The sequence below is a fragment of the Garra rufa genome, chromosome 22 (genome assembly GCF_049309525.1).
Source record: "Garra rufa chromosome 22, GarRuf1.0, whole genome shotgun sequence".
Taxonomy (NCBI): Eukaryota; Metazoa; Chordata; class Actinopteri; order Cypriniformes; family Cyprinidae; genus Garra; species Garra rufa.
In genome coordinates, this window is record NC_133382.1 from 6,858,237 (window position 1) to 6,884,521 (window position 26,285).

The window sequence follows — 26,285 nt, forward strand, 5'->3', positions numbered from 1 at the left end:
ATAATATGTTCACTGACGAATAATTCACGGGGAAAACGAATATAAACGAAAATAAAAATATATAGGCCTACAATAATATAAATAATAATATAATAATGACGATAATAATAATAATACTAATACGGAAAAAAGACGATCAGTTAATAGAAGGAATGTCATGTAGGCCTATTTTATGGTGTGACGATAAATGATTTCCAAATGAAACTACGTGAATAATTCACTCTTCACTGAAACACTATATTTGTCTATTAATTAGACTAAATAAAATACAGTATATAATGTTAAATTCAGCCTTTGAACTGTAAAAATCCCAGTCATAGAACCTACATTCATAACGTTAAGGAGATCGAAATGAAGGGGAAAATAACGAATATAAACGAATAATAAAAATATTACGGAAAGAGGAGGATCAGTTAATGGACAAGACTGTGGGATAAAATGTTTCCTGTAGGACTATTTTAATTGACTTTATGTAATATTTATTCATGATAAACTTTTTAAAATAGGTCTATATAGTCTACATCGCACACAGACAGCACTGGCATATACAGCTTCGCTCATTGTTAATATAATAATTTAATATTGTATTAATTTCTGTAACAATTAATATAATAATTTCTTAATTAAAAATAAAATATGAATAAACTCTGATAATCCTGGGTTACTATGGTCACGCAGGTTTGTTTATGTGTTAAACTCATGGCCTCGAGAAATGCATGTTGTTTCCTCAACATAAGAAGTCGTGGCCACGAGAAATGGATCTCTTTCCCTCATCATCGCATCTTGTGGCCACGACATAAGGATGTCGTTACCTCGACAAAATGATCTCGTGGCCACGACATAATATGATGTTCCCACGAGTTAATATGACGTTCCCACGAATTAATATCTCGTGGCCACGACATAATATCACGTTCCCACGAATTAATATCTCGTGGCCACGACAAACATAAGTGAACCGAAGGTGTCCCCTGGCGGGCACCGTAGGGTAAGCGCTTGTTAGCGATTGAAAAAAACTGTAATAAGCCACTGTAAGCGCTGTAGGAAGGGGAAAGTGCGCCATCTTCTGGCAATTTAGACAAAATAATTCTTTAAGGTTTTACTTTGTAGACCAGTCGATGCTGGTTGCCGACAGGAAGAGCCATCTGGAGATAAATATGAGCTTGATTTGGAGAAATGTAGCATTGCATCACTTGTTCATCAAAGGACCATTTGCAGTGAATGGGTGCCGTCAGAATGAGAGTCCAAACAGCTGATAAAAACATCACAATAATCCACAAGTGATCCACACCACTCCAGTCCATTAATAAATGGCTTGTGAAATGAAAAGTATGTGTTTGTCAGAAACAAATCCATCAATAAGAGGTTTTCAACTTCAGCTTGATATTGAGAAAGCATTATTATGGATTATGGACTCTTATTTTAGCCAGAAGCAATGGTAATGATAGCTTTATTTCTTCTTGTTTTCACTTCACAAGATGGACTGGAGTGGTGTGGATTAATTGTGGATTATTGTGATGTTTTTATCAGCTGTTTGGACTCTCATTTTGACGGCACCCATTCACTGCAGAGGATCTATTGGTGGGCAAGTGATGTAATATTAAATTTCTACAAATCTGTTCTGTTCCAACTCCAAACTTGTCTACATCTTGGACGGGACTGAGAGTGAGTACATTTTACATTTTGGGTGAACTAGTTCTTTAAATTCCATTCCGACTTGAAAGGTCAAATATTTTGTTTTAAAATTATTTTATACCCTTTTATGTATTTCATAAATAAATTCACATATTGTAATAAAACATTCAAGTTCTTTATTGATGCCAAAAATACAAAAAATATTTTGTTTACTGTAATCACATTTTTGCATTTTTATGTGACAGGTAGAAAAAATAAATAAATAAGGATATAATCTTTAAAAATTAGTATGCAAAAGCATATTGTATAAAATACCTTAAATTACATAAATAAAATAAATAATAATTTAATTAAAATGTAATACTTTTAATATATAAATAACTTCTAAACAATATAAGGAATAAAAACCAACAATAAATAAACACTGTATACATCTGTATAAGACACCATAATAAAAAAGGAGTGCAAACACTGATTAACAACACTGATTTTTTTTCTTCTTCTGTAAATGGAGAGAAGCTTCAAGACGTCCAGTTCTTAAACATGAGTTTTGGAGGAGGTGAAGAACTCCAGCTGGTTCATGAAACTTATGACCCGTTTTCTGACGATCTCCCAGCTTTGACCTCCGTCCACCTGAAAGAGTACAAGAGTTCACAATCCACAATTTAGACAATTTTCCATATTTATACCTGCGGACTGATCTAAATATTAGAATCCTACCTTGTTCACTTCTGTCATTTGTCTCAGTCTTTTAAAATACAGATGCAACTTTTTGTTCCTCTTCATTTTGTAGGCACCCTGCATCGAGAAAACAAATTTATGAGTTCATCTGACTTGATGTTTGTGGTATTATATTTTTGTATAGTTTTGTACTCACACATGAGCGCAGTCCATCAATCTCCTCATGCATTACAGCTAAGAAATCGTCCCTTTTTTTAGCTCCCCAGGGGACGACGGCATCGTCAAAGAGGGCCGTGATCTCAATCAGAGCCTGAATGACAAACTGGATCTGTTTCTCACGCTGGAAAGAACAAACATAGACAGGTATATGAATATAGATTCATAATCTATAATAATAATAATAATAATAATAATAAGACTTTTTTTCTAACCTCTGCTTCTCTGTGCTCATTGATCAGATCATGTGGGATAGGGTTGATGTCCTTATGGTCATTATGGATTTTCTCACCCTATATGAAAAAGTCAGAAACAGATTTAATTAATTATTTTTAACAGAATCAGATCTGAAAAGTTTAAAAGAATTCCGGTTAGCTATTACAGCTGCATTTGGTATAGATTTATATGAGTATCAACCTTTTTTTCTGTAAGCGTGTCTGGCTTCTGGTCTCTATTAGCTATTTTAGCTGTACAAAGTGCCTAATTTTGCTGCTTTTTTTTTTTTTTTATAATCTGAAGAATTTATTAGCCACAAAGAACCTTTTGGGAACCAGAAAGGTTCTTCAGATGTTAAAGTTTCTTTATGAATCAATTTAGACAAAAAGGTTCTTCTATAGCATCGTGAAGCACCTTTAGTTTTTAAGAGTGTACTAACACGTTAAAGAACAAGATGGTACAGTTATCACTCTATATCCCATAATATGTCTTAGTAAGATGATATTTAATGCTTAGGGAAAAAATATGTTCCTCAAAAGCCTGATGGATCATATCTGATACATTTTAGTAATTTTAGTAAGTAATTTTTCTAAATGGATATGACTCAAGTAATGATGTCTCTCAATTAGTATTAAAAATTAAAATGTTACTTTTTAATGTACAAATGTGACCCTGGGCCAAAAAGTAGCTTATGGGTGCATTTGTAGCAACAGCCGAAAATACATTGTATGGGTTAAAATTAACATTATGCCAAAAATTATATTATTAATATAATTAATATAATATAAGGATATTAAGTAAATATCATGTTCTATGAAGATATTTTGTAAAATTCCTATTGTAAATATATCAAAACGTAATTTTTGATTAGTAATATGCATTGCTAAGAATTTTATTTGGACAACTTTAAAGGCAATTTTCTCAATATTTATTTTTTTGCACCCTCAGATTCCAGATTTTCAAATAGTTGTATCTCAGGCCAAATATTGTCCTATTCTAAATTATACATCGATGAAAAGCTTAAAATCTCATCTCTCATGACTGGTTTTGTGTCCAATGGTCACAAATATTCCAATTAGTCTCTAAAAAGAATTAAAAATTAAAATGGTAAAAAACAACTCACCATATTTCTGATCAGATTCAAAGAACTTCCATGGTGCTGTTTAAACTTGTGTTCTATCCATCTGCAGCTCAGCACAGAGCTAAAACCGCACGCTGACAGAAGAAGGCAGAGTTGCACCAAACGAAGGTCCATTTTGTCGTGTTGACTTTCTAAAGATGATTGATGCCTCAAGTTGATCCACTGAAGAGCTGCTGCTGTTTCAATGCTGTCTATTCGCTTGTTCTTTTCTAATGTTGGAAGATGTTGTGTCTCCTCCATTCTCTCCGCCGTTTATATACAGTAATGCGCTAAGCGGGAATTGCACCTGACATTTCACTTTCCAGTTGTAAACGCGCACACCTGAGCAATAGAGGTAAGCCACAATTACGCAACAGCTTTTGTGTCAGTGTGGGAATGCGGAGTGTTTCACTGATATGAACTGGTGAAGTGGAGTTCAGTGATTTATATGTAAAAATAATCAATACAAATACGTTATACTAGAATAAACACAGAGTTAACACCATATACGGACTACCGCTAATAATAGTGAAAAATAAAATGTAAACCGAAGGTGGACCCAGATAGACTAACTAAGTTGTCTTCTAAATATAGAGTACACTCCTAATAAAATAAAGGTGCTTCGCGATGCTATAGAACAACCTTGTTGTCTAAATGGTTCCATAAAGAACCTTTAACATCTTTCTGTTTCACAAAAGGTTCTTTGTGGCGAAAGAAGGTTCTTCAGATTATAAAAAGGAGAGAAAGATGGTTCTTCTATGGCATCGCTGTGATGAACCTTTATAGCTAATGTAATGTAAGTAATATAGGCTATATCCAAAATAAATAAGTAAAACATGGTAATATTGTACAAAAAATGTATTTTTGTTATTGGAATGCAGTCACGTAATCTTATTTATTAATTGAAATCTTTTAATTAGCCTATGCATAACGTTTCATTCAAGTCATTTCTGAGGGATTTTTTTATTTATTTGTTTCTTTGTTTATTCATTTGTTTATGTTTGAAGGTTTCAAGAAGAAAGTGCAGGTTGCGTGAGAGTGAACTTTGACTCTACAGAGGAATGTGGGAAAAAAAATCCCGCCGCGGAATACCTGAGAAAGTGAAATCGAAAGCGAGTGACGTCGCAAAGGCGTGACGACACAATTCATATTTCATATTCATATTAGGCTATATTACGATTATTACTAAAATGACGTCAAAAAGAGCAATACCGTGGGTTAAATCAATTATTTAAAAAAAAAAATGGAAACGACGAAGGAAGATATTAAAAGAGATTAATCGGAAAGGTGAAATAATTATATGACTAAGCCTATATACAAATGTATATTTACATATTTAATTGCGCATATTTAAATTGTTGTGATAGAAACACAATGAATAAAAACGTAATGATTGCACTCAATATAGGTTTTAATGAAAGCAAACCAGTCAAACGTTTTTGAACAGTAAGATTTTAAATGTTTTTTTAAAGAAGAGCCTACATTTATTTTAACCAAAGTACAGCAACAGCAGTGATCTTCTGAAATATTTTACTATTAAAAATAACTTTTCTATTTGAATATTTTTTCAAATGTAATTTTTAGCATGATTACTCTAGTGTCACATGATCCTTCAGAAATCATTCTAATGTTCTGATTTGCTGCTTGAAAAACATTTATTATAATTAATATGTTGAAAACAGCTGAGTATATTTTTTTCAGATTTCTTTGATATATAGAAAGTTTAGAAGAACAGCATTTATCTGAAATAGAAATCTTTTGGAACATTATAAATGTCTTTATCGTCACTTTTGATCAATTTAAACCGTCCTTGCTAAATAAAAGTATTAATTTCTATTATTTCGTTCCCAAAAAATTATACTGACTCCAAGCTCTTGAATTATAGTGTATAATGTTACAAAAGCTTTTTATTTCAGTTAAATGCTGATCTTGGGATCTTTCTATTCACCAAAGAATCCTGAAAAATCAATGTACTCAACTGTTTTAAATATTGTTAATAATAATAATAGTTTTCTGAAAGTTTCATGTAACAGTAAAGGAGTAATGATGCTGAAAATTCAGCAATTGATTACAGGATTAAATTACATTTTAAAATATATTCAAATAGAAAACAGTTATTTTAAATAGTAAAAATATTTCTACATTTTTTCTGTTTTTGCTGTGCTTTGGATTAAACAAATGCAGGCTTGAGGAGCAGAAGAGACTTCTTTAAAGAAAAAAAAACATTGAAAATCTTACTGTTCAAAAACTTTTGACTGACAGTGTATATGAAATGTAATGTCAATCATGGAAATATAAAATAATAATTATATTAAATGAATAAATATTCAATTACAGTTAATAACACTAAAAAATCACTGTGCCAATAAAGGGCCTGGTTTCATCTTTTAACTTCAGAATAAGAACTGTAAGCCTATCTTTTACTCCATAATCTAAAAACATTACTGTGTCCAAAAAATACAACATAATAAAAATGAATATTCAACATACAACATACATACCTTGACCTATTTTCCTTCCCAGGAATGCATAATAACATGACGCAATGCCTTGAGTCGAAAACACAAAGATAACAGTTTTCTACCTCAGCTAATGTTACTAGGAAAATACCAAATCAGTTTACATTATAAATAAGTGAGTATAAGCAAGTAAACAACAAAACAAGAGATAGACAGAGAGATATTATTATTATTTTAGATTATTAGATTATTATAGATTATTATTAATTCATTTTAATTAATTCCGCTGTTTTTAAAATAGACTTTTGGGATGCTGTTTGAAATATCCTAAACATAACAAAATTAAAATAACCTACTAATTTTTATGCTTTATTTTGCCACTTTAATGCTTGTTTGAATTTTTTTTTTAATTATGTTTTATTAAACTGTGCTGTTTGTTGGTTGTAACAGTGTGGTATTTCATTCATGTCCATGAGACATAAAACCAACATTGAGAAAACAATAATGGACTTTCAATGTCGTTTTGTTTTTATTAATACTATTGAACAAATTGAACATAATACACATATACAATGGCACTGATAAATGTAAATAAAGCAGATATTAAGCAAGGCAGATATCAGACAAAATAGATGCAAAGTACCAATAAAATAAAATATAATAAAGATACATATATTCTAAGAAAGAGAAAAGAAAATAAGGCCTTTTTATTTTTCATGCATTGCAATGATAGAAAGTAATTAGTATTAGTAATAGAATTAGTAATTAAAGTGTCTTTTAAAAACAAAAAAATAACATTTGCATTTGTAAAGAAAAGAATGCCCAGAATCAACATTATATTAATGAAAAAAATGTATTATAATATATATATATATATATAATTTTTTTTTGGGGGGGGGGGAGGGACATTTACACTACAGCATTCAAAAGCTTGGAGTCCATATGTTTTATGATAAAGACATTTATAATGTTACGTTTTATTTCTATTTCAGAAAAAAATGATGTTTTTCAGCTAAAATGATTTATTATTATAATCATCAATATTTAAAACAGTTGAGTATTTTTTTAAGATTCTTTGATGAATAGAAATATCCATAGATCAGCATTTATCTGAAATAAAAATATATTTTGTAACATTTACACTACACTATTCAAAAGTCAGTATTTTTATAATAAAGACATTTATAATGTTACAAAAGATTTCTAAATTTTCACATGATTCTTCAGAAATCATTCTAATATGCTGATTTGCTGTTCAAGAAACATTTTACTATTATAATCATTAATATTTAAAACAGAGTATTTTTTTAGGATTCTTAGATAAATAGAAATATCCATAGATCAGCATTTATTTGAAATTAATATATATATATATATATATATATATATATATATATATATATAATATATATATATATATATATATATATATATTGTAACATTTACACTACACCATTCAAAAGCTTGGAGTCATTATTTTTTATGATAAAGACATTTATAAAATTACAAAAGATTTCTGTTTCGGAAAAATGCTGTTTTTAAGGTAAATTTTCACATGATCCTTCAGAAATCATTCTAATATGCTGATTTGCTGTTCAAGAAACATTTTATTATTATAATAATCTATTTTAAAACGGTTGAGTATTTTTTTTATGATAAAGTCAGTATTTTTTATGATGAGGACATTTCTAATGTTACAAAAGATTTCTATTTCAGAAAAATGCTGTTTTTCTGAACTTTTTATTCAACAAGGAAACCTAATTATATAATCATTTCAGTTGTCTAAAAAACTCAGATGAGGGATACCATGCTTATTTTAAATTGAGTTTCATTTGCTTTAGAAGCCACTGGAAAGCTAATATATTTTAATCGCTGGCTAATCATAAACTTGCAAAATACTGTACTTTCGAATTCGACGTCTGATTATTTTATTTCCAGTGTAGCTCCCAGTCTCTCGCCGGAGTCTTCAACACAGTCAATGCTGCGCAAGAGTTGCGCAACAGCACTGTTCGTCACACGGCGAACCCTTGCGTTCATTTCCCATGCTGCATTTCGCGTCAGCTGATCTGATCACGTCTATATCGCCTGTCCGCTTCTGTTTTTCCTGGATCAGCGAATGAAAGTGACAGATATCACACGACCTGGTGCTCGTGTCTGTGTTTGGTAAGAGTAAAGGAAACCCAAGCCGCCGCGACAGAGAAACGCAGAACAAACATGGTGAGTGTTGACTGTTAGCAATAATAATCAAACGGCGAATTGTCTGCTGTCTTACGATCTAAGCATTTTAGCCGGATTCACGAACAATAATAAAGTCTGTATATGTTTGAGTCTCGTTTAAGGGCATTTAAACTCATAACTGAGTAAGAGATGATATTAAATGTTCATTTTAGATCATATAAACTGCTTTTAGACGGTTTATCGTGATCTTATATATGTTATTTGAATTTCGTGTTGTTTTGAGTCTGCTAGGTAACAGTTAAGTCATGCTAAAGACGCCTGTGACTAATTTTTTAACTTAAAACTACGTAATATACTTTAAAAGAGTTAAGTGCGAACTGAATGTTATGTTTTTGAACATTTAACAATATGTTATTTGCAATTACATTAAAATATAGTATAATTTACATGTATATTAAAGCAATTAGTTGAACCTGAGAGTTTATTAAGTACATATTTATATGTAAAATTATAATTACTTCTGTTGAAATATGGTTTAAGTCTAGTTTAAGTCTTTTTAAGTACACTTGAGTGTCCTTGTATTTCTCTAATACTATATTATCTGCTAAAACAGAGTTTTCAACACACTTCTCTTTCACAAGGGTGACCTGTTTGCAATGACTGTGAATGCACTTTGAAGTGAAATGAATGTGGATATACACTTGTACTTCATTTTAGTGTGACTGAGAATCTACCTCAAGAGGAAACAGGCAGGGATGAGTGTATCACTTCCACTATTGGCTACCAAACAAAGGCTGCCAGTATATTAAACACACTATTCTTCTTCTTCTCATTGTGTTTTTATAAAACCTCTTTTATTGAATAAACATGTTTAGGGAGTTGTAACACCGTCAGTTTAACCTAGAAATGATCTCTAACCGTACATGAGCTGATAATGCAGACCTGGTGTCGTTTAAATCAGAAGATTGTGATTTATAATATAAAACGACAATAATTTACTCAGATTCAGAGTCAAAGCTTTAGATTTCCTCAAGTTTATTTGAAAGTGTAGATTTCGAAACTGCTGAAATTTGAGGCTAACACATAATGGGAATATTACAAAGTTTGAAACAGACATAAAATGGTACAGATGTGTTAAGATCTTGTCTGTGTGTGTTTTGCAGTGTGTGAAAGGGGACTAATTGAAGCTAGAGGAGCCATGTTGGCCACCCAAACACCTGAGAGTGGCCCAGAGGCTAGAGATGTTAAACAGGTTTGTAACTTCCTCCTCTTTTTCAAGATTATTTGAATTGTATACATTACAGTCTCATTGATTAGAAAACCTTCACATCTCATGAAACCCGTTGAGCTGGTTCCTATTAGAGGTTGTGGAATTTGCGGGAACCTGGATTTGTTTTTTGGAAACCAGCGTTAAATCAAACTTGATGCGTCTCATTTGATAAATGTTTTCTATTACAGCTTATTTGCACAGAGAAAAGTATGCCATTTCTATATGTTTTAATACAGTTTGTTAAAACAAGTTTATAAGAAGCCACAGTTGGCGTTTTGTCTTGTTGAAGTCAGACCACACACAGAATGGAAACCAGACAATTATTGCCTTCGTGAGAGAAGTGTCTGCTCAAGAGATAAGGTTTTCTGTCTGGCCATTTCCTCTTTATTTGCTTAAGACCTTTGCTGTTAATTTCAGTTTAGTAGTGCTTTATATTCAGTTCACATACAAAAATGCGTAACTTAAAGCAAGACGAGGGATTTGAACAAAGCTGTTCAAATTCAACAGCTGTATTTACACACTCATTCAATATTTTGACACATAGATTATATTCATTGTTCTGTGCTTTCTGTTTTTATTCAACTGAGCAACTGTTAAATTAGCTCTTTAGTTTTTTCGAGTTTCGGTAACAAAGCAAACATATCCAATGCAACATATACAAAAATATACACACTAACATATAAAAATAAATGTTTGTAAATATATAAATATACATATTTTTGGGCTATTTAAATATACATATACGTACACTACCAGTCAAAAGTTTTTTGATCTTGTCTGCTTACCGAGCCTGCATTTATTTGATCCAAAGTGCAGCAAAAACAGGAACATTTTAAAATATTTTTCTATAGTTTTCTATTTGAATATATTTTAAAATGTAATTTATTCCTGTGATCAAAGCTAAATTTTCAGCATCATTACTCCAGTCTTCAGTGTCACATGATCCTTCAGAAATTATTCTAATATGTTGATTTGCTTTTCAAGAAACATTTTGTTATTATTATTATTATCAATATTTAAAACAGTTGAGTACATTTTCTTTTCAGGATTCTTTAATGAATAAAAATATCCAAAGATCAGCATTTATCTGAAATAAAAAGCTTTTGTGACATTATACATTTATTTAGCAAGGATGCTTTAAATTGATCAAAAGTGATAATAAAAGCATTTATGGTGTTACAAAAGATTTCTATTTCAGATAAACGCTGTTCTTCAGAGCTTTTTATTCATCAAAGAAACCTGAAAAAATTATACTATATATGCTGATTTCAACATGATAAAAATAATAAGCAGGAAATCAGAATTTTAGAATAATTTCTTAGGGATTATTTAACTAAAGTAATGATGCTAAAAATTCAACTTCACAGAAATCACAGGAATAAATTACATTTTAAAATATATTCAAATAAAAAAATAGTATTTTAAATAGTAAAAATATTTACTGTTTTTGCTGTACTTTAGATCAAATAAATGCAGGCTTGGTGAGCAGAAGAGACCTTTAAAAAATATCTTACTGTCCAAAAACTTTTACTGATAGTGTACATACATGCACACACTTTATTTTAGCTTCCAAAATTAATGAAATAAAATGTAACAAATAATAAATAAAGCAAAATAATTTAATACATAAAAAATAATTTCAGAAGAAGTATAGTTTATCAGTTTCCCCACACAAGATGTATTTAGGCTTACAAATGAAAATTTTATAATTAGTAATTTATCTAATAAATCAATTATTTACTTCAGTTAAAACAAAATAGAAATAATCTGAAAAATTATAGAAATATAAAATATATAAATATATATATATATATATATATATATAAATAATAGCATCATCTAAAATTCAAACTCATTACTTTTTTTTCTAACAACTTATATTTTAAATGCATATCAATTCAAATCTTTATTATCACTGATTTTCAGAATGTATACCTTTCCAACTTAAATAATACTTGACTTGAGGTTTTTTATGCTATGATTTTATGAGTTTAACTGTAATTAAATCCCAACTGAACAGGGGAATTTTTTTTACAATAATATAATCTGAAAACGCTACATTAGTACATTTAATGAGGTCTTATAAAGGGATCTTTCAAGTTTTTAATATCTGCAGCAACCCAGAATATGAAATTGCTATCATTGTATATTATGATTGACACATAGAAAGAAATAGTTTCAGATCTAACCAGTCTTTTTAAAGAACTAGATGTGTGTTTATACACTTGCAGCAAGATCTGATATGAGACAGAAGTTCCTCATTCAACTAGTTGTCATGACTAAGTGCTTATCATGACTGACCCTTAAAGGCAAACTCCGAGTTTTCTAGTCATCTTGGCTTCATTCCTCCCAGAAACATGACTACTATTTGCGTGTCAGTTCAGTTGACTCAAAGGTGCTATGTTGAATTTCCACAGCGCTTTGGCTCAGATGTAGTCAGTCAGCTGACATCAGGTGACAGTCTGTCTGTAGGTATGGCTCACGTTCACATGGCAGAGCATGATGACTTCTCCGTTCTGCTCTCTTGTCTGAGAGGCTGCACAATGCTTACTCCACATCTTGTGAAGTTGTTTTGTTGTCACAAGAGCTTTTCTTGATTTGGTCTGCTGCCCTAGATGTCACAATGTTACAGTGACCTACAATGCAAATCAATGCAAATTACTTTAACTTTATTATTGAATTTGACTGGGTCACAACAGCCTCTTATCACTAAAAAAATAACTGTCGATTTCATGTGTTCCCTTCTGGCTATTTTGTTTTAACATCTGGTCTAGGAAAAGACGTAACAGAGCAATATTAACCTCTCTGTTCTTCTCAGTGGATCAAGGGAAAGATCGCACGAACTCTAAAAGCCCTACAGAAGCGTTACATCACCACAGACACTGCGGTCACCAGCGAGGACCTGGAGGCTAACCTGCTGTGTTGTGCTTTGGAGGCGGTCTTCATCCATGGAATCAAGAGCAAGTTCATCCGGTTTGACGGAAATCACACACGTAAAGGAGGGTCACGAGGAGCACTTCCTCAGCCCGTCTTCTGGAGCCTGTTGAAGACTGTCACCCACAGGTGAGACATAGGTTAGAATACCTAAATTAGTTTCAGTAAACTCCACATGCATTTAAAAAATAAATAGGCTATTGCTCTTATTGTAAACAATTCTTCCATGCATATGTCATAACTGAATATTGTAGTGAAAACAACTGACATGCAGTACTACTTTAATCGTTTAGTCTGCCTAAACTCTGCCCTAGAAGCGGGCACATTCATTTGTGATCCTGGACCACAAAACAATAAATAGCACGGATATATTTGTAACAGTAGCCAAAAATACTTTGAATGGGTCAAAATTATCGATTTTTCATTCATGCCAAAAATCACTAGGATGTTAAGCAAAGATCATGTTCCATGAAGATATTTTGTAAATGTCTTACCGTAAATGCAGTACAGACCAAAAGTTTGGACTGTACTGTATATTTTTCTGTTTATTAAAGTTTTTACTCTGCATTTGTGCAGTTTTCAGTGGGTTAGTGATATTTTTTAAATATATATAAATTAATAAATTAATATTTTTTAAATGGGTTTTTATACAAAAACTGCTTATTATGTAAAATTCACTTTATAAAAGACCCACATTTCTAACTTTAATTCATGGGGATAACATGGATAATTTCACATGGTTTAGTGTAAGATTTTTGCCCATCTTTTGGAAAATCCAGTTTTAAAAGTAAAAAAAACAACTACAAAAACTTTTACCAGTAGGTGGCTGCAGAGCTCCACTATTTGCTATTTGACCACCTGAAAGATATTTTTTCACAAGTTTTTTCAGTTGAATTCATATCTACAGTACAGACCAAAAGTTTGGACACACCTAAATGAGAAGGTGTGTCCAAACTTTTGGTCTGTACTGTATATCAAAACTTAATTTTTGATTCGTAATATGCATTGCTAAGTGTATATTGCAAGTTGGACAACTTTAATTGTTATTTTCTCAATATTTTTTTTTTTTTTTTTTTTTTTTTTGGCACACTCGGATTCCAGATTTTCGAATTGTTGTATCTCGGCCAAATATTGTCCTATCCTAACAAACCATACATCCATGGAAAGCTTATGATGATATATAAATCTTAGTTTTAAAATTTAAATTGACCCTAATGACTAGTTTTGCGGTCCTGGGTCACATTTACCTACACTTTTGAGTGCCACACCCACAAGTCAACATCCAGTCACCAATCTGGATGTCAACTTTCATTTCACCACCACTTTTAGGGGTGTAGCAACAATTATAAACAATTGAAGCACAAATGATTAAGTGTAGGTCATCAAAAAAATACCTAGCCAAATAACTCTTTGATATGTTAATCTACATATTTGAAAGATTGTTAAAAGATAATATAAAGGTATACTTTATATTTTAATCTAAATATACAATATTATTCACAATTTTGAGTAAATGCTGTTCTATTCAACATTCATCAAAGTATCTTGAAAAGAATTTATGTCACTGTTTTCACAAATGAAGCAGCGCAGTTATTTTCAAAATTTCTTGAGCAGCTCATAAGCATATTTTCTTCATTTTTGGTTTAAGGATTACTGAAGACTGGAATAGTGATGCTGAAAATTCATCTTTGCATCACAGGAACAAATAACATTTTGCAATATATTATAATAGAAATGCTTAGTAACTGAGGTGACTGAAATTGGTTCGTGCTTCAAAATAATTTTAACCTCAGAAGTGAGCAACCTGTCAGCTATTTGGAAACAGAAAGAGACATGTTAGGGAGACTCAGTAAGGATTGTGACAAGCCTGTAGTATTAGATGAATCATGTGGTTTAGTATTTGGCTCCTAAGTCTGTGGCTAGTAGTCAAGTGACACTCACTCACTCGGCTCTTTTCAGGCCTCTTGACTCACCTTTCTTTTGTAGTTAAACTCAACAGGACAATTTTAGGCTTTGTTTTGAATGTAGTGTGAAGGAGGAGTTCATAAAGACACTGTCATATTTGTACTAACAAAATGTTTAGTATGGAATTTATAGTAGGTCACAATATGATATACATCACAGTGTGCAATTTTGTATACATAAAGATCTAAATTCTTGTGCGATTTACTATACTTTGCCTTGTAGAAATGATTGCCAGTCTTCTGGAGCATACAAGCACTTTCAACCTTCAGTTTAGCATATTTGATGTGTATTAATGCATTCACGTATCAATGAGTTAAGGTCAAAAGTTTACATACGCCTTGCAGAATCTACAAAATGTTAGTTATTTTATCAATATTATAGGGATTTTTGTTTACGAGTCCCTAGTTTTTCCTGAACAGTTAATTGCCTGCTGTTCTTCAGAAAAATCCTTCAGGTCTCACAAATTTTTTGGTTTTTCATCATTTTTGTGTATTTGAACCCTTTCCAACAATAACCGTATGATTTTGAGATCCATCTTTTTACACTCAGGACAACTGAGGGCATATCCAACTATTAAAAAAGGTTCAAACACTCACTGATGCTCCAGAAGGAGGGTGAAAACTTCCCTAAATATCTTTTTTTTTTTCATGTAGTACTACCCTTAAGAAGCTACAGAAGATACTTAAAATGTTTCCCAGAAGACAAAATTAAATTTACCCTGATCTTAAAATTCAAAGAGTTTACACCCCTGGCTCCTAATTAATCGTTTCCTTCTGAAGCATCAGTGAGTGTTTGAACCTTCTGTAATAGTTGCATATGAGTCTCTCAGTTGTCCTCAGTGTGAAAAGACGGATATCAGAATCATACTGTCATTGTTGGAAAGGGTTTAAAATACACAAAAATGCTGAAAAACCACAGAATTTTGGGACCGGAAGGATTTTTCTGAAGAACAGCGGGCACTTTAACTGTTTAGGACCAACAAGGAACTCATGAACAACTATCACTAAAAATTTTTTAAAAACAGCTGGTAACAACACAGTTTTAAGAACCAAGGTAATGTAAACTTTTGAACGGGGTCATTTTTATAAATTCAGCTGTATTTGATACTATTTCTTTATTGATCACACATTTTTTTTTTTTTTTTTTTTGATGCTATAGGGATGTAGTTCAAGAACTGGAACGACTAAGCTTCATAAACTCAGACATTGGCCGCTGCAGAGCATGGGTTCGTCTGGCGCTAAACGACGGCCTTCTGGAATGTTACCTGACCTCGCTGTTTCGTGACGGGTCCAACTTGAGCTCCTACTACCAGCCCGGGGCTATTTTGCTGGACCCGGAAGACCGTGAGGTTCTCCTCACCCTTTTGCAGGGTTTGTCCTCGATGACCTTCCAGCTCTCCTATAAATCAGCTGTGCTGAATGAGTGGACCAACACACCGCTGGTCCTCTCTGGTCTTTGTCCCCCAACTCCTGCCGATGAGCATCTTGAAGGCCCCAAGCGCAAGGAGTCTTGGGATACGGTCTCCCAGTCATCCGCAGGGTCTGGAAGCTCAGATTGGGCTCAGGAGGTGCACCAGAGGGAGCCGAGGAGAGAACAGAACGAGGGGAACGCACCGCTTACCTCGTCAAACCTGAGTCTGGATACATCGGGATCGTCACAGCTGTCCTCCAGCCTGAGCTCTGATAGTCTGCTGCAGGGACAGGAGCCCAGGAGTCCAGAAAAGGAGCACTGGAGCTGTGACACAGAGATCAGCCAAAACGCACAACAGAAGATCATCGTTACAGAGTGAGTAAAAGCTTAAAGGGATAGTTCACCCAAAAATGAAAATTCTGTCATTAATTACTCACGCTTATGTCGTTCCAAACCTGTTAGACTTTTGTTCATCTTCAGAACACAAATTAAGATTTTTTCAATGAAATCTGAGAGCTTTCTGACCCTCATAGATAGCAATGCAACTGACACATTCGAGGCCCAGAAAGGTAAGGACATTGTTAAATTAGTCCATGTGTCATTAGGGGTTCAGTCGTAATTTTATGAAGCTATGAGAATACTTTTTTCACTTATTCTCATAGCTTCATAAAATTAAGGTTGAACAATTGATGTCACATTGACTATTTTAACGATGTCCTTACTACCTTTCTGGGCCTTGAATGTGTCAGTTGCATTGCTGTCTATGCAGGGTCAGAAAGCTCTCAGATTTCATTGAAAATATCTTAATTTGTTAACATAAACGAAGGTCTTATGGGTTTGGAGCAATATGAGGGTTGGTAATTAAAGTCAGAATTTGCATTTTTGAGTGAACTATACCTTTAAAGTATTACAAATCTTATGATGCTCTGTGTCAAGTGGTATATCAATTAGGTTTGTGCAGAACTATGATTTTTCAATATCAATTAGTTGGGTCAAAAGTACTCAAAAGGTCTGAAAACAGTCCTGTATAATCACACTGATTCAGGTTGACGTCCACTAGGAGTTTTCAAGATGGGGGCCACAAATATTTAACATTTAAACAAAGATAATAAAAGAAATGTAACAATAATAATCAAAAAGCCATTATTATTAAAGTTATTTTACTGTGTTTTTCTTGAGATTTTAGCATCAAACAATACTCTTAAGGGTAGGTAAAAATAAAAATTTATAGAAAGTAAATATTTATAATAGTTTTTAGTGCTGTCTAACAATCGCATCCAAAGTTAACGTTTTTGTTTACACAATGTGTTAACTCTGTATGTTTATTATGCATATATAAATACACAAACATACAGTATATATTTTGAAAATGTTTACATGTTTTTACATGTATATATTTACATTCATGTAATTTATATTATATATATATATATAAATATTTTTAATTAATCGTTTGACAGCACAGTTTTTTTCCCCCACAGTGTAAATGGCATTTTTATGTAAAAAGTTATTCCTGTGATCAAAGTAAGCCTGACCGATAAAGGATAAATATTTGTTGGTTTTAAAATCCTATATATATATATATATATATAATTTTTTTTTTTTTTTTTTTTTTTTTTTTTTTTTTTTTCAGAAACGCACAACAAAACATTAACAGATTTCCCTATCATTAGTTATTTGTAGTTATTTATGAGTTTTAACTAATATAATATGTGGTTTCCAAGCTCATTAATGTTAACGTTAGCGGTCTTCCACTGATAGTGGCATTAGCTAGCTTTGTGGTTAGCTAGTCTATGATAAGCCATAATTTAGCAATGGATAACATCATACTGCAAATTGTAAAACATACATTTTCAATATAACAGGCCAAGGAGAGATGATACGTCTCATTGCTATAACTGTCACGCTATTAAAGAAATACTTAAAAGGACAGTCAGTCAACTACACTGTAACAACGTAACGTAATTGCTAGCTAATTCCGCTTCACTCTCGGCTTATTTAACAGCAGCAAAACTGTACATGATAGTCACGAATTTTGTTATGCTTATTAACGTTAAGAGAACTGATGGGGATGTTCTTTTAATTGTTATTCAAGCAATGTATGTCTCGTGACCAACTCACCATGAACACACTTCACCGATGATCTCACTCGCGGATAACTGGTTCTCTCTGCCCGTCTCTGGCTGGATCAGCGGGTTGCAGGATGTGTGGCGCGTTATACACGAGTGTTGCCAACAGGTGTAGAGTGCCCTCTTTTGGATAAACTATACAACACCAACACTCATGACATGGTTGAAGGGTGTTTCGTCCATTTTTATTTTATTTTTGAAATATTCATTTATCGGCCATTATAAATGCCGATACCGATAGTTTGGAAAATGCCTAATATCGGCTGATAATATCGGCCTGCCGATATATCGGTCGGGCTCTAGATCTAAGCTGAATGTTGCATCATTACTCTAGTCTTCAGTGTCATAAGATTCTTCAAAAATCATTCTAATATGTTGATTTGCAGCTCAAGAAACATTTCCTATTATTAGTGTGGAAAACAGCTCAATATTTTTGTAGAAACCATGTGTGTTTTTAGGATTCTTTGATGAATAGAAAGTTAAAAAGAAAGTTCAAAATAGAAAACTTTTGTAACAGTAAATGTCTTTAATTGTCACTTTGATCAACTTAATATAAGTAGCATTTTCTTTAAATCTTATTGACCCAAACATTTTGAACAATAGTGTATAACACTGCCCTTTTAAAATTAGTTTGAAAACTCCTGGATTAAATGGCAGTCTAATGTTCTAGCATGCTGCTTGTCAGCATGCTGTCAATATGCCAAAACATGCTTGGGGGCTCTAAATTAATTCATTTTGAAGCACCACGGCTAAAAATATTGTTGTGAAAACTGAAGCTTTGTTAAAGAATAGAGTTTCCAAAAGTAAATGCGAGAGATTTTTTTTATATATATACATTTTTGTAAAGCAAGTAGACGTTTTGTAATCTGATGTCATGCTTGTTTGTTTTCAGAGAGAAACGTTCCTCTACTCAGGACTTGAAGGAAGACTTTAATGTGTTTATACGAGCTTCAGACTCTGCTGCACAAGCTGTTAATGACAACACGCACATACCTGACATGTGTCCAACAGCTGCACAGGACACACGTCAATCGGATGCAGACATCTTAGAAGAATCTAAAGCATGCTCAGAAAAGATATCAGCTGATACATTACAGGAGATGGAAGAAGGAACGGCGGAAGAATCCAAGACTCTAGATGAAACCAGCACAGTCACTGAGACTCCAGAATGTGAGCAGAAAAAAGAGAACAGAGACTCATCTGTTGATTCCCCTTCGACCGAGACTGTTGAGAAGACCTCTGACCTTAAAGACCCTTTCACGCTTCTTCCAGAGACCTCTACTGCCTCTAAATCAGTGGAGCAATCCCAACATGCTGCATGCAGACGCTCCGCAAGTACCGTCTGCAGAAAAACCTCCACAGACTCTTCGTATTCCTCCTGCGTGAGTGTTGTCCCAGATTTATATTCTCAGGATTTTATTTCTTAAGCATGTAGATCACTTTATCACTTTATTTAATCAGTCCACCAAAAGGAACTTTGATATTCTATCAGTATTTCAAATGAATTGACAGTATGAGTGATTCAATCACAAAGCACTTACAGTTGAGGTCAAAAGTCACAAAGCACTTACAGTTGAGGTCAAAAGTTTACATAAACCTTTCAGAATCTGATCAAAATGTTAATTATTTTACCAAAATAAGAGGGATCATACAAAATGCATGTTATTTTTATTTAGTACTGATCTGAATAAGATATTTCACATAAGATATGTTTGCATATAGTCCTGAAGAGGAAATTAAATACTTGAATTTATAAAATTGACCCCATTCAAAAGTTCACATACACTTGATTCTTAATACCTGAATGATCCACAGCTGTGTTTTTTTAGTGATAGTTGTTCATGAGTCCTTTGTTTGTCCTGAACAGTTAAACTGCCTTCTGTCCTTCAGGCAATTCCTTCAGGTCTCAAAAAATCTTTGGTTTTTCAGAATTAGTGTATTTGAACCCTTTCCAAAAATGACTGTATGATTTTGAGAGCCATCTTTTCAACTAAATGAATCATATCCAGCTATTACTAAACGCTCACTGATGCTTCAGAAGGGAAAAACGAAAATCTTTTAAACAGAATGAAGATGTGTACATTTTTCTTATTTTTTTCTAAATATATATAATTTTTTTTCATTTAGTACTGCTCTTCAGCAGCTACAGAAGATACTTACATGTTTCCCAGGAAACAAAATAAGTTAAATTTATCCTGATCTTCTGATCTTTTTTACCCCCGGCTCTTATTACATAGTTTTTCCTTCTGAAGCATCTGTGAGTGTTTGAACCTTCTGTAATAGTTGCATATGAGTCCCTCATTTGAAAAGATGGGTCTCAAAATCATACAGTTATTGTTGGAAAAGATTCAAATACACAAAAATGCTGAAAAACCAAAAAATTTGTGGGACCTGAAGGATTTTTCTGAAGAACAGCGGGCAGTTTAACTGTTTAGGATAAACAAGGGACTCATGAACAATTATCACTAAACAACACAGTATTAAGAAAAAAGTGTGTGAACTTTTGAAGGGGTTCATTTTTATTATTTCTATATTATTCTATTATTTTTGTATTTTGGACTATATGTTAACATCTTTTATGTGAAATATCTTCATATATTCAGGTCGGTCCTAGTTAAAAAGTAACATGCATTTTATATGATCCCTCTTATTTTTTGTAAAATAATTGACATTTGTGTATGTAAACTTCTGACCTCAACTGTACATTAACACATGTGCAACTAGTGCTGGGTTATTAATATAGATTAATCCATCTTCATTTTGATGAACCCTAAATCCTAAGATTAGTCTTTCAGTCTTCAGCTGATGCATGAACCTAACTTCACTAAACTACTTTGTAGAGCGCATCTCAACCAATAAATGAATAAGCTTTGTTTTGTTACTTTTCATATGTAAATGTAGAACAGTAAGCACAGTAAATATTGTCACGAAATTCAAAGCACAAGTGAACCTCTTCCTGTTTACTAGTTACAGAACAAGTTAAACATGAATGAACATAAAAAGCTTTTGAAAGAAACAGAACAACCTGAATGTATCACAATCAACCACCTAAAGACATCAATAAAACAGCAATAATGTCACAAATCTTGATAGATGTTATAAAAAATAACACTAGAGAGGAACATTTTGCTTTATATGCACTATATTACATATTCATTATATTTGAACTTAAATGAGACATCACTAACAGGTTATGTTTAAATAAATCAGAATCATGACGGAAGCAGTAAAAATATATGTATATAATTGAAAACTTGATATAAAACTGCTTTGTTATTTTAGTAGTCCCTAGCCACTTACAATCTGCTCAAATGCACTTTTTTGTGTCTCAGAAATCTACATCTTGGATATCAGAGGATGATTTCTACAAACCAGAAGAAATGAGCAGTTCTGAAGCATATGCCGTCATTGACATCGCGCAGATGAACGGACAGGTGACGCCTACCTCTGAACCGGACACTGTCCAGACACCAACTAGTGTAGTGCACCGGAGACACAACGGTGAGATGGATACAAGATGAGAATTTCCTTATGCCTGATTCTTGGTTAGCAAATACTGTAAGGCTTTTATACTCGCAAGCCCCGATCTTCAAGGTGAAGGGAAAGTAGTGGTCAGTCTATTTTCATTGGCTACATTGTGTGAACTGTATTTTCCTGTATTTTTAACAACTTCCTTATTGCAGAACGTTGACCTTAATGAAATTATCCAACACGTTTATACTTCCCTTTGCTTGGTTTCACATACAGTAGTTATGTGCTAGATATAATTTTAATAGCTATAAAAAGGCTTCCAGAGTTGAAAGTGCCTTAATGCTCTGTGCATTGCTTCATGTACTAAATTTTGAGGTTTGATCATTCAGAAAATTAATTTTTCTTTCACAGTCCAAAGTACAATTAGGATTTAAACCAGAGAGTTACAGTATCTCATAAACATGAGTACACCCCTCACATTTCAGCAACCATTTTAGTATATCTTCTCAAGGGACAGTCGTATAGAAATGAAACTTGGATATGTTTTAGAGTAGTCATTGTGCAGCTTGTATAGCAGTATAGATGTACTGTCCTCTGAAAATAACCGAACATACAGCCGTTATTGTCAAAATAGCTGGCAACAAAAGTGAGTGCACCCTAAGTGAACTTGTCCACAGTGTTAATATTTCTGTTAGCACTATTGTTATCTGACACTGTCTTAATCATCCTGGGCATTACAATTGACCAGAGCTGCACAGGTTGTTGCTGGGATCCTCTTCCACTCCTCACAGAGCTGCTGGACATCTCCACCTTACGCTTGAAGATGCCCCACAGGTTCTTAATAGAGTTCAGGTCTGAAGACATACTTGGCCACCCCATTACCTTCAGCTTTGTCATCTTGGTGGTGTGTTCGTGATCATGTCTACCTAGTTTCTGGATAGAAGGCATCATGTTCTGCTTCAGAATGTACAGTACATAATGGAATCCATGTTTCCCTCAATGAACTGCAGCTCCCCAGTACCAGCAGCACTCATGCAGCCCCAGACCATGATGCTACCACCACCATGCTTGACTGTAGGCAAGACATAATTTTCTAGGTACTCCTCACCAGGGCATCGCCACACATGCTGGACACCATCTGAGCCAAACATGTTTGTCTTCTAGTCTCATCAGACCACAGGACATGGTTCCAGTAATTCATGCTCTTGGAAAGGTTGTCTTCAGCAAACTGTTTGTGGGCTTTCTTGTGAGCCAGCTTCAGATGAGGCTTCCTTCTGGGACAATGCCTATGGAAACCAACTTGTTGCAGTGTGCGGCGTATGCTCTGAGCACTGACAAGCTGACCTTCTACTTCTGCAACCTTTAAAGCAATGCTGGCAGCACTCATGCATTTGTTATTTTTAAAGCCAGGTTCTGCACCTGACGCCCAGGACGAGTGCTCAACTTCGTTGATCGACTCTTGCAAGCCCTGTTCCGAAAGGAACCCATCTTGGAAAACCTCTGTATGACCCTGACCACTGTAGTGTAACTCTGTTTCAGGGTGCTACTGAACCTCTAATAGCCTTGGCCATCTTTGTGGAGAGCAACAATTCTAATTCTCAAATCCTCAGAGAGTTCTTTGCCATGAGATGCCTTGTTGAACATCCAGTGGTCAGTATGGGAGAATTGTACTTGAAGCACCAAATTTGAACTGCTCTAATACAAGATACATAAGTTTGTATGGTCCTGTCAAGTAGGCAAAAGCATAAACATGATGAGTAGGACATGTGGCTTTGCATGGTTAAACAACATACTGCTGTTATCACTTAGGGTGTACTCACTTTTGTTGCCAGCTATTTTGACAATAATGACTGTATGTTGAGTTATTTTCAGAGGGACAATAAACCTGTACTGCTATATAAGCTGCACATTGACTACTCTAAATATATCCAAGTTTCATTTCTATAGTATTATCCCATGAGAAGATATACTAAAATGGTTGCTGAAATCTGAGGGGTGTCTTCATTCTTCTTAAGCTGAAGAAGGTTGTTTAGAATGAAAATCATCTACTAAATTACAAGTCAAAACCCTGTTTATTAGATGAGAGCTGTACCATCCCTCTCAGTTTCTTTACTGCTCTCACCACCGGAATGTTGTGGGTTCAGTACAGCATTAGCTTTATCACCAGCATCTGTGGCATTTGATGATGGTTACCACAGAAGAACAAGTTCATCTACCTAAAACATTGACTTCACAGTTCAAAAAATACACGTTTGTTTGCACGAAACATGATTTTCACGTTTATGACCCTGGAGCCCAAAACCAGTCATAATGGTTAGAATTTTTTATAAAGCATCTGCTTTCAATTGTTCTATGGTTTGTTAGGATAGGACAATATTTGGCTGAGATACAACTATTTGAAAAAGTATAATTTTATATAGAATAATTGACTTTGGTCTGTTGAATTCTATGAAGATAATGCACACCTGAGGTCAATTCAACAGCCTGTGGTCAGTCGCCCATTGACTATTAATATTCATACTCAACCTCAAGTTTATAAAACAGCATTTTGTTTCAAAAAAACAAAACAAAAACATATGTTCAATACAGTCTAGAATGTTTGATGTGGTCTTTATCTTTTTCTCTCTCTCTCAGGTCTTCCTAACCCGTTCAGGGGTCTGCTGAAGCTGGGTCAGCTGGAGAGGCGTAGTGCGGTAGGCATGTGGAGGGACTATTACTGCGAGCTCTCTCCGTTTGAACTCCGGCTTTACATGAATGCAGAGGAGCGAATCTGCTATGAGAACCTGTCCCTGCTGCGCTGCGAAGATGTCCACCTGTCATCCGGTACCGAAGGCCGATTCCGGCTCTCCTTCACAGGCAAAAGAATCTACCTGCGTGCACCATCTGGAGGAGAAGCAGAAGACTGGGTGGATCGCATCGTGGAGGCCATCAGCAAACTACGGCCCATGATGAGAGACGAACAGTGGGAGGTGCTACACACGTCCAACGACCAGGACGTCCCGTCGCCGACACCTTCGAGCCCCGAACACACCATCTCAGAGCTTCCAGATACCCCACAGTTAGATTGGATTCGTCATAAGGACCCAGAACCAGACGCCATAAAGGAAGCGGTAGTCTATCAGAATTTGGAGAAGGGTTGGCGGTCTGTTTTATTGTCTCTGTCTTTGGAGGCCCTCAGAGGGTACCAGGTTCAAGGGGAGTCTAAGACGCCTCTCTTCTCACATCCCATTGGGAACATCAGGGATGTGGTTCCTGATGTTTCTCTAGGAAGTCCTGCGTTTTTTAAGGTTCTGACTGCGCAGGGCACTCTGACGCTGAGGGCGGAGAGCGGCGAGGAAGCGCGAGGATGGAGGAGTCTGATTAGAGGAGCACTCGACTCGTATCTGGAGACGGAGGATGATGGAGCGGTTCAGGGCGTCTCATCACCCACCGGAGGTTACGTGGGGAGTGTCCACAAGCTGGTCCAACACAGACTGAAGGGAGATGGTGTGTTGCTGTCTCACTTGTGTATAGTCCCGAATGAGAAAGGACTAGACGCACAAAACTACAAATGTGCAGGTATATCTATTTGTTTTGTTTAGTTTTGTTTTGTTTTATTGTATTTTATTAAATTAAAATTAATAAAAATGATTACATTTTATTTTCAATAATTAAATTACATTTTATTTTTAATAATTATTAAAAATTACAATTATTTTTAATATTTTTTTGCATAGATTTGTATGTCATTTAGAATTACAACTAAATGAACACTCACTGTATAGACAATGAATTTTAATAAGCTCTAGTTTACAAAAAAACTTTTAAACAGTAGGTTATGAATCAGATATTTAAATCTTTTAGATGGCAAGGTTTTTAAATGTAGTAGTAGTAGTAATAATAATAATAATTAAATAATTGTTTAATCATTTTTTTTTTATAGATATATAAGTTATTTAGAAGTACAATTAAATCAACATCATATAGACAATTACTTTTAATAAGCTCTAGTTTACAAATAACTTTGAAAAACCATATCATAAAATATTGAAATATCTGATTCATATGCTACTGTTTAAATGTAATTTAATAATAATTGATATAATAATAATTAAATAATTATTTATTCATATTTATTTCTTAGTTTCTTTGACATCAAATGCCACTGATTTTTAATGTACATGTTTCTATTTTTTTTTGTATAGATCTGTAAGTTATTTAGAATTACAATTACATGAACATCATGACATTTAATAAGCTCTAGTTTACAAAAAATGTTTAAACAGTGTATGAATCAGATATTTCAATCTTTTATAATATGGCAAGGATTTTAAATGTCATTATCAATAATTAATGTAATAATAATAATTAAATAATTGTTTAATCATTTCTTTTTCTCTGACATCAAATGCCACAGATTTTATTTTTTTATAAAAAAAAAATTATAGATCTATAAGTTATTTAGATATATGATAGATAGATTTATGATATGGCAAGTTTTATAAATGTCATTCATAATAATTAATATAATAATAATTAAATAATTATTTGATCAAATTTCTTACATTTCTATTTTACATCAAATGCCACAAATTTTATGTGTGAAAGTGTCCAAGTGTTTT

The 26,285-nt window shown here is 33.5% G+C and overlaps 2 protein-coding genes across 2 annotated transcripts in view; one reads left to right on the forward strand and one right to left on the reverse strand.

The window, feature by feature from the left end:
- Positions 1 to 2,172: 2,172 nt before the first annotated feature.
- LOC141298335 (interferon a3-like) lies at positions 2,173 to 4,129 on the reverse strand. Its single transcript, XM_073828834.1, has 5 exons — positions 3,872 to 4,129; positions 2,748 to 2,825; positions 2,513 to 2,656; positions 2,356 to 2,433; positions 2,173 to 2,268 (listed from the first exon to the last, which is right to left on the reverse strand). The coding sequence occupies exons 1-5, from the start codon at positions 4,127 to 4,129 to the stop codon at positions 2,173 to 2,175; spliced, it is 654 nt and encodes a 217-aa protein (XP_073684935.1).
- A 4,280-nt stretch (positions 4,130 to 8,409) lies between these two features.
- The window catches only part of plekhm1 (pleckstrin homology domain containing, family M (with RUN domain) member 1), a 29,776-nt gene continuing 11,900 nt past the window's right edge, over positions 8,410 to 26,285 (forward strand). The window contains exons 1-7 of the mRNA XM_073828711.1: positions 8,410 to 8,544; positions 9,669 to 9,757; positions 12,594 to 12,838; positions 15,833 to 16,459; positions 19,106 to 19,595; positions 21,546 to 21,714; positions 24,319 to 25,242. Of these exons, the coding sequence (XP_073684812.1) occupies positions 9,704 to 9,757; positions 12,594 to 12,838; positions 15,833 to 16,459; positions 19,106 to 19,595; positions 21,546 to 21,714; positions 24,319 to 25,242 (2,509 nt within the window). The 5' untranslated portion in view covers positions 8,410 to 8,544; positions 9,669 to 9,703. The remainder of the gene's footprint in view (positions 8,545 to 9,668; positions 9,758 to 12,593; positions 12,839 to 15,832; positions 16,460 to 19,105; positions 19,596 to 21,545; positions 21,715 to 24,318; positions 25,243 to 26,285) is intronic.

Excerpts from the sequence above, each read along its gene's own strand:
- LOC141298335 (XM_073828834.1), bottom strand. The coding sequence starts at position 4,129 with ATGGAGGAGACACAACATCTTCCAACATTAGAAAAGAACAAGCGAATA. Across the intron at positions 2,826-3,871 it reads TGAATCTGATCAGAAATATG|GGTGAGAAAATCCATAATGA; the intron begins GTGAGTTGTTTT and ends TTTTTCATATAG. Across the intron at positions 2,269-2,355 it reads AAATGACAGAAGTGAACAAG|GTGGACGGAGGTCAAAGCTG; the intron begins GTAGGATTCTAA and ends GTACTCTTTCAG.